Source organism: Nicotiana tabacum, chromosome 7, assembly GCF_000715075.1.
Source record: "Nicotiana tabacum cultivar K326 chromosome 7, ASM71507v2, whole genome shotgun sequence".
Lineage (NCBI taxonomy): Eukaryota > Viridiplantae > Streptophyta > Magnoliopsida > Solanales > Solanaceae > Nicotiana > Nicotiana tabacum.
In genome coordinates this window covers 152852414-152861556 of record NC_134086.1, presented here as the reverse complement: position 1 = coordinate 152861556, position 9143 = coordinate 152852414, and the positions used below count along the sequence as shown (strand labels likewise).

Below are 9143 nucleotides of genomic sequence, written 5' to 3'. Positions count from 1 at the left end.
TATAAAAATATTTTCTGCAATGTTGTTACAAGGTATTCACAAAGCCTTTCTACAGCAGCCTACCTTCACAATTTGCATATTCCCCATGATCCTAATTGCAAATCGTGTGCTCATACCCCTGAAACCATAACCTACTTATTTTTAGACTGTGATATTTTTCGACCAATATGGACTTTCTTCCATATAAACATTACTGTTCCTAACTTCAACGAATGGCTTCGCTTGCACTGTCTGCGTAATCAAGGGCCCTTTTTCTACCAAGGAATTGAGGTCCCTGCTATGTTAATGGTTCCTTTCATCATTTGGCATATTTGGATTATACATAATCATAATCATTTTCATAATGCCCACAAGGAGTTGTCTGTAATTGATATCATGTATCATCTTATAGAATTTTTCTTTCTTTCACCAGCTCCTTCTCCTAAAGCCAATACGTGCACTCTTTACATTAAATGATATCCACCGCCTAATAACTTTGTCAGGCTTAACATTGACGGCCCCTTCAATCAAGCAACTGACAGAGTGGAAGCTGCAGTCGTAACTCGACCAATCAATGGATCCGGGGATTCACAACCAGTTTAACTGGTTCTCTGCTACTGAACCTGAATTAATAGCACTTCGGCTAGGCCTACAATTAGATAAAGACTTTAGCCTCTCGCCGCTTCAAATAGAAACTGTTCACATGTCACTCATGTAGGAACTGGATCGCGTGGAGCTTAGACATGTATATGTTACGGAAGTCAATATATATAGTGTGAATGAGTCAGAACTACTATACCAAAAATTATGGCAGCCATTAAATAATAAATGAGACAACAAAGCAACAATAAAAGGAACACCAAAATTTATGAGGTTCGGCCAATTTTACCTACTTCCTCGGACACAACCAATATTTTATTTCACTCCAAAATACAAGTGAAATAATACAAAAGAGAGAAGATACAAATGCCTTAAGAAGATAAGAAGGAAAATGATAGGTGTGTCTTAATCCTAAATATTAGGCCTCCTTTTATAGAGAAAAATTCCCATCCAAAATTGTCACCCACCGATGTGGAAATTTTGACAATTTCAACAAATCTTCACCTTGGCAAAATTCCACATCTTTAGTGTTCTGTCAATAATAAATTTTGATTGTGTCTTCATCTTCAATCTTTAGTTTTCAACAATGTTGATCAAATCCAAACAATGTTGAAACTTGACCGCAATCACCACTTTTGTCAGCATATCGGCAGGATTCTCCGTAGTATGAATTTTCTTCACCGTGACTCCACCTTCTTCTTTGATTTCTCGTACGAAATGATACCGAACATCAATGTGCTTCGTCCTTGCATGATAAACTTGGTTCTTCGCTAATTTAATAGCACTTTGACTATCACAAAAAATTGTGATACTTTTTTGTCCAATACCAAGCTCCTTTAGCAACCCCTGAAGCCAAATTGCCTCTTTCACAGCCTCTGTAATAGCCATGTACTCTGCCTATGTTGTAGACAAAGCAACTGTTGACTGTAAAGTTGACTTCCAACTAACTGGTGCCTTTGCAAAAGCAAACACATAACCAGTAGTTGATCATCGTTTGTCCAGGTCACCCGCAAAATCTGAGTCACAATATTCCACTACAAACTGATTGCAATCCTGCTCAAAAACTAACCCAACATCTATAGTATTATGAATATACCGTAGAATCCACTTCACTTCTTGCCAATGCTCCTTTCCTGGATTATGCATATATCTACTAATAACTCCAACAGCTTGTGAAATGTCAGGTCTCGTACAGACCATTGCATACATCAAGCTACCAACAGTATTTGCGTATGGTACCTTTGACATATAATCTCGTTCAGCTTCATCTTTTGGCGACATAGTAGTACTTAGCTTAAAATGGGGAGCAAGTGGAGTAACAACTGACTTAGTCTTTTCATCTATGCCAAAACGTTGTAGTACTCTTTTCAAATATTCTTTCTGAGATAAGCAGAGTTTCTTTGAACGTCTATCTCTTATTATCTTATTGCCAAGAAATTTTCTTTGCCTCACCCAGATCCTTCATCTCGAACTCCTTCTTCAGTTGAATCTTCAACTTATCAATTTATTCCGAATTCTTGGAAGCTATCAACATATCATCAACATATACGAGAAGATATATAAAGGAACCATCTTTAAGCTTGTGCAAATACACACAATGATCGTACTTGCTTCTCTTATACCCTTGCCGCAACATAAACTTGTCAAATCGTTTGTACCATTGTCTAGAAGATTTTTTCAATCTGTACAACGATTTTTCAAGTTTGCACACCATATTTTCCTTTCCAGCAACTTTGAATCCTTCTTGCTGAGTCATATAGATTTCCTCCTCCAAGTTTTCATGTAAAAACGCAATTTTTACATCCATCTGAACTAGTTCCAAATCTAAATATGCTACCAAAGCCAACATAATTCTAATGGAGGAATGTTTTACAACTGGAGAAAACACTTTATTGTAATCAATTCCCTCCTTTTGAGCATATCCTTTGGCCACCAATTTTGCTTTGTAGTGAATATCTTCTTGGTTAGGAAATCCTTCTTTCTTTGCAAATACCCATTTGCACCCAATTGCTTTCTTTCCCTTCGGGAGATTGGCCAATCTCCATGTATGATTCTGATGAAGAGACTATATTTCATCATTCATGGCAATCCTCCACTTATCTTCTTCTGAACTTTGGACTGCGTCTTTATAAGTGGTAGGAACATCATCATCTACAATTGAGGCGACACAAGTAACCGTCTCTATAAGACGAACATGTTTTGTTAATGTCCTTTTTGGCCTACTGGTTGCTATTGATTCAAGTTGTTGTTAAGGTTCCTAAGTTGGAATCTCCCTCTCTACTGGCTCTTCTTCCAGATGATAATCTTCATTTTTTCCTCCTCTGCTTCTTTAGTAGGAAAAATAAATTTTCCCTCAAACTCCACCTGCTTAGAACACCATCATTTTGTTTGGTATTTTTTATTACCTTATTTACCATAGCAGATTCATCACAGGTAACATCCCTGCTGAATATTACTTTCTTTCTCATAGGACACCATAAGCGGTATCCTTTGACACTAGAAGTAATCCCCATAAAAATAGCCTTCTTTGCCCTTGGATCAAATTAACTCTGTCACATGATAATATGCAGTTGAGCGAAACATGTGCAAAAATTCATAATCTACAGCAGGCTTTCCATACTATTTTTCAAATGGTGTCTTTCCGTCAATAGCAGCAGATGATAGACGATTAATAAGGTGGCATGCATATGTAATTGTCTCAACCCAAAATTCTTTGCCCAAGCCAGCATTGGACAACATGCACCGTACCTTCTCTAGTAAGGTCCGGTTCATACATTCTGCCACTCTATTCTGTTGTGGTGTATGTCTGACAGTGAAGTGTTGGACGACGCCATCATTTTCACAGACCTCATTGAAATGATCATTTTTGTATTCACCTCCATTGTCTGAGCGAATATATTTGATCCTCCTGCCTGTTTGATTCTCCACCATTGTTTTCCATTTGAAAAAATTCACAACACTTCATCTTTCCTCTTCATTGTATACACCCACACTCTTCGGGAAAAATCATCAACAAAGATTACAAAATAGTGCTTCCCACCCAATGAAAGTGTTTTGGAAGGACCCCAAACATCAGAGTGTACATAATCCAAAATCCCTTTAGTATTATGGATGGATGTACCAAATTTAACCCTTTTTTGTTTCCCTTTGACACAATACTCACAAAACTCCAAGTTGCAAGTCTTTACTCCTTTTAACAATCCTTGATCTGATAGAGTTTTCAAGGATGTTCCTCCAGCATGCCCCAAGCGCATGTGCCATAGCCTGGTTGCTTCTGCCTCTTTGTCGTCACTGGATGTCACTGTCCCAATAATTGTACTACCACGATAGCGGTACATATTATTGTTCTTCCGATTGGCCTTCATTACTACTAGTGCACCGAAGCATATTCTCATTACTCCATATTCTGCAATGATTTTGAACCCTTTTGATTCTAGGGCTCCCACAGAGATGAGATTCTTCTTCAAATCTGGTACATATCAAGCATCTGTTAATGTTTTAATCATTCCATCATGGTTCATTAATCGTATTGAACTAATGCCATATGAGGTAAAAGGGTTGTTATTTGCTGTGTGGATGACTCCATATTCTCCTTCTTGAAAATCCACGAACCAATCCCTATTGGAACACACATGATAGCTACAAGACGAGTCCATCAACCATATGTCTGATGATGTTGATGACTCTATTGAAACTAATGAGAAGTGTAAATCATCACAATCAGCTACATTTGAATCTATAATGGCCTTTTCATTGTTATGTTTGGCCTTATTCTTCAACTTCAGACAGTCTTTCTTCCTTCCAGTGCCCCTTTTCTCGACAAAAGGCACATTCATCTTTGCTGGGTCTAGATCTTGACTTGGATCTTCCCTTCTTTGTCCTCGTTTGATTTTGAGTACGACCCCTCACAACCAGTGCTTCTCCTTCTCCGCCCTTCTGTTTTTCTCCCTTTATTTGTTCATAGTTGTACATAGCCAAACAAACTTCTCTGAGAGAAATTTCGTCATTTCCATGGAGTAGAGTAGTTTCAAGGTGCTCGTACTCATCAGGAAGTGACCCCAACAACATTAAGGCCAAGTCACCATCATCAAAAGTTGCATCCATATTTTGCAAATTTGTGACCAACTTATTGAAACTGGTGATATGTTCACTCATCGTGGTACCAGGAATATAGGTGAAGCGAAACAGTCTCTTCTTTATGTACAATTTATTTTGACTGTTTTTCTTCAAAAATTTATCCTCCAGTTCTTTCAATAATTTCCTTGCAGAAGTTTTCTTTGTGTATGAATATTTCAGGTCTCTAGTAATTTACGAGATTCGGTCAATTTTACCTACTTCCTCGGACACATCCAATATTTATTCCACTCCAAAAATACAAGTGAAATAATACTAAAGAGAGAAGATACAAATGCCTTAAGAAGATAAGAAGGCAAATAAGAGGTGTGTCTTAATCCTAAACATTAGGCCTCCTTTTATAGGAAAAAAGTCCCATCCAAAATTGTCACCCACCGATGTGGGACTTTTGACAATTCAACAGTATACGCAGAAGCTAATGGTGTAGCAGATGCCTTGGCTAAGCATGGGATGAACCTCACACCCTCAGCTAGACGGCAACCATGGCATCCCTTATATCACTTATCTCCCCCTCCCTTTGCTTTATCAGCTTTCAATAAGGACTGTTATGAAGACTTGATCACTGAACAATCTTGGCTTGTAATAACTATAACTTTTACGTTACTTAATTTCTTATATAAGTATCCTTATTAGCAAAAAAAAAAACATTAATTATATTGGTGTCAAGTTTTTGTGAAAATTATACTACTTCACATATCATGACTATGAGAAAAGGAAATTAACAGATTCATACTATTTAGTTTGCTTTAGCTTAAGATAATGTCAGTGATGTCAAACCAGATTTGCTTGAACACCCTGATGACGAGATCATATGATACTCATCTGAATTCAAAGGAAAAATGAAAAGCGAGAAGTTCTTCCAAATTCTTGGATGCCCTCATATTATTTCTCCACTGTCATTGACTCCCTGAAATCTCCACTGCAAAACTTTCTGAAACACTACAGCTCCTCCCTGAACAAACACTCTTTCTGCTAACTCCCTCGATCCTCCATTTGTTATTCTATACTAGTCGGAGTTTTAGTCATCGCTACTCCAAAAAAACTTGGGAAAATTCAGAATTTAATGTCAGGGGGCATACTTAATAACGTAATACTAGTATTACTTCCTAAATGAGCTAGCACATAATCTCGAAAACTAAATACTCCAACTAGGCAGCTAAAACAGGGAATCGACTCCAAAACAAGAATAACAAAAAATTTGGCAGAACTTTCAGTAGTATTAAGTTTTAGTAGTACTACATAAACTATCAACGGCCATCTTTAATATGTCGACCACATATCCCTAGCTAGTTAAAAACTAGTATTACAGAAACATAAGAAAAATTCTAAATATATTGATAAATCATAGGAGTAGTATTGTAGTACAGGTTTGTAACTTTATCTAAGAGCTAGCTTGGGATTACTAAACTACATTATATATCTAGCAAATATATCCTATGACTAACAGAAATTGATAGTATCCAGATCGACATCTTCCGCGGAAGCCCAGAATGTAGCATGTTGATTGTCTTCGACTTGGTATTCCATATTCTCTTCATCATCCTTTGCTATAATATCATTCGACGACATCATTCCGTTGTCCTCAGCTTGAACATCTTCTGATTGCAGAACAGAATCAATGTATTCTTCAAGTAAATGGACTTGAACTTCATCCCCCTCATCTACGCAATCTTCAACATACTCCTCATGATCATTCACATCAACAATATCCTCCGTGGAATCCAACAAACCAAGTACATGGTCTCTAACTTGATCTCCCTCTACATATTGGATAATATTATTCTCTTGATCATCCAGCTTTGCTATAGTACCATTCGACCTTATACCATTGTCTTCAACTTGAACATCTTCTTGCAACACGGTGTTGATAAATTCTTCAATATCTCTCATATTCTCATCATTAACTACCTCATCAATATTGTTTCCTTTTTTCTTGTCACCAGGTTTGCCCTTCTTCTTGATCTTACAAATTACGAAACCTTTGTTCTTAATCTCTCTAGCAGCCAGATAACGATCAAACAAAGAGTACTCTGTCATCAACCACTCGCCATTCACATTGTTTGACGATTTGTTAGCGGGGATGTACTTCAAACTTTTCACGTATCCCATGAGTCTTCCTTTATCATCAAACACCTCTCGGCCTTTGCCTTGAGGCTTCCAAGTGCCCTTCCCGACAGTTCTTGAAACTCTTTTCCACGTTGGCTTCTCTTTCTTCTGCGGCGTTATGAAGTAACGAGTGTTATTGTTGTTGTTTCCCTGATCATAAGCTTCGAAAATCTGCCATGGCTCCTTGTCGGCGTAGAGATCCGCCACCTGCATGAGTTCATTCTGAGAGTGAAGTGGCTCGTCTCTCACAAACCCTATTAGATACTTGAGCACTTCCCTGTCCGTCGGATGAAAGCGATGACCCATCGGGCGAGAAAAACACTTAGCCTGAGAATACTCCATTAATGAACAGTACTACTGCTGCGAAGAAATTATGAGTAAGGAAGAAATAGTAGAATGGCGGAAACCCTACTAAGATACAGTAGCTAGCTATGAATTGATGGTTGAGTTTTGAGGTGGGGTGTGGAGTTGGATATATAGCTTATTTTTCATGCACCATTTGTTTCATTTCTTTTAGGGTTTTACCTAGAAGCTGCTGATTGATACAATATGCGGAGAAGATCGTGATCCTATATACTTTCCATACGTTTATTTCATTTTTCCCATCTTTTTTGTTAGAATATATTATTACTTAGAATGTACTAGTTTTTCTTATTTCCTTTATTTATATCTATTTTGTGATTCGTCCACTAATTTCTTCCTTTTGGAATGTTTAGTGCTTCTCTAATTAAATCTATTTTTTGATATATGGCTTTAAGTTTCCTTTTCTTTAATAATCTGTCTCCTAGTTCAAAAAGTTTTGTGAATGAGGGAATATTTCCTTAAGACGTAAGCAAGTTTTGTTTCCTAATCTTATAATAGTATTTATTTTTATATAAATGATAATCTATGTGTATTTTGAATAACATATTTTAAGTCCGTCAATTTTCCTCTTCCTTGGACTACTTTGTAAATTTTCCCTAACAATTTATTTGTCATTCCTATTTTTTTTTCAACAAAAAGAAGAATCATAGGTAAGAAAATTAAGAGTTACTTTTATTTTTAAAATTCATGTCACGACCCCAAACCGGCCTGGTCGTGATGGCGCCTCTCGTGAAGACAAGGCCAGCCGACACAACACTCACCTTAACCCTTTAAGCATTAAGAGTCATTTTTAAGTCTTTAAATTAAACAATATTTCATAATAAAATCCTGGAATAACAGTGTGGAATAAAATATCAGCCCGACATCGGGGTGTCACTAGTCATGAGCAACTATCAAGGTCTGAATACAACAAAAGTCTAAAAATGTACTAAATACAGTAACAACAATGAGGGGAAGGAAGTGGTGTTACGAACGTCATGCAGCCACCTTGCTAACTCTGATGACTCCGCGGCTGAGCTATCAACACCAGCTACCGGGTTCCGATATACCTGAATTTGCACATGAGGTGCAGGGAGTAATGTGAGTACTCCAACCCAATAAGTAATAAGAGTAAATAAAGGCTGAGCAGTAGAAAACAATGAATCCATATTCACGTTAGGCTCAATAAACACAATAGGCTTTCAAATCATAATACGAGTCAATCTTCCCTTTTAAAATCCAGCTTTTAGTAAAAATCATTTTGAAATACTTTCCAGCAGTTCCGATAGGGGTTCAATACCATTTAAGATAATAATAGAGATTAAAGTCATAATCGGCCCCTCGGGCAAAGCATAGTTCGTAAAACAGCCCCTCGGGCAAAACAGTAATCACAAACACTTCATAACTTGAAAATCTCAGTGGAAATAACCAATGTCAAATCAGTGATTAATTTCTGAACATCTCATAAACCCCAGTTTAAATAAAAGTTGTTTTAAAATATTTGTGCAACTTTCCAATAGAGGCTCAATATAAAGATGAGTGAAAACAGTAAATAAATCAACATATTCGATAGAGACTTATTTTAAGAGGAGTCAAATCAATAAGTCCATAAACAGGCCTCTTAGGCAAAACACCACTCATATGAATGTATATATCTATCGCCCCTCGGGATAGCCTCTCTGTCACTCGTGACTCAACTCTTACCAATCAGTACTCGCACTCAACATTCACGCTCAATTGGTACCATATAGTAACCGCTGCGGCGTGCAGCCCTATCCGTATATCTCTCACAATAGCTAAAATCAAAGTAACCGTTGCGACGTGCAGCCCGATCCATACATCGCTGTGGTGCACAACCCAATCCATATAAATAGTCGACTGCGCTCACTGGGGGTGTGCAGACTCTGGAGGGGTTCCTACAGCCCAAACGCTATATTGCTACGGCGCGCAACCCGATCCATATAAGTATCTCTGCGGCATGC

The 9143-nt window shown here is 37.5% G+C and overlaps 1 protein-coding gene across 1 annotated transcript; it reads right to left on the bottom strand.

Annotated features, from left to right (window-relative positions):
* Positions 1–6153: 6153 nt before the first annotated feature.
* Positions 6154–7161, bottom strand: LOC142162362 (NAC domain-containing protein 30-like). The gene is made up of 2 exons (XM_075218709.1): positions 6418–7161; positions 6154–6243 (listed from the first exon to the last, which is right to left on the bottom strand). Exons 1-2 carry the CDS (start codon positions 7159–7161, stop codon positions 6154–6156), a joined length of 834 nt encoding a protein of 277 aa, XP_075074810.1.
* Between the last annotated feature and the right edge of the window lie 1982 nt (positions 7162–9143).

Excerpts from the sequence above, each read along its gene's own strand:
- LOC142162362 (XM_075218709.1), bottom strand. The coding sequence starts at position 7,161 with ATGGAGTATTCTCAGGCTAAGTGTTTTTCTCGCCCGATGGGTCATCGC. Across the intron at positions 6,244-6,417 it reads TGGATTCCACGGAGGATATT|AATATGGAATACCAAGTCGA; the intron begins GTTGATGTGAAT and ends GATGATGAAGAG.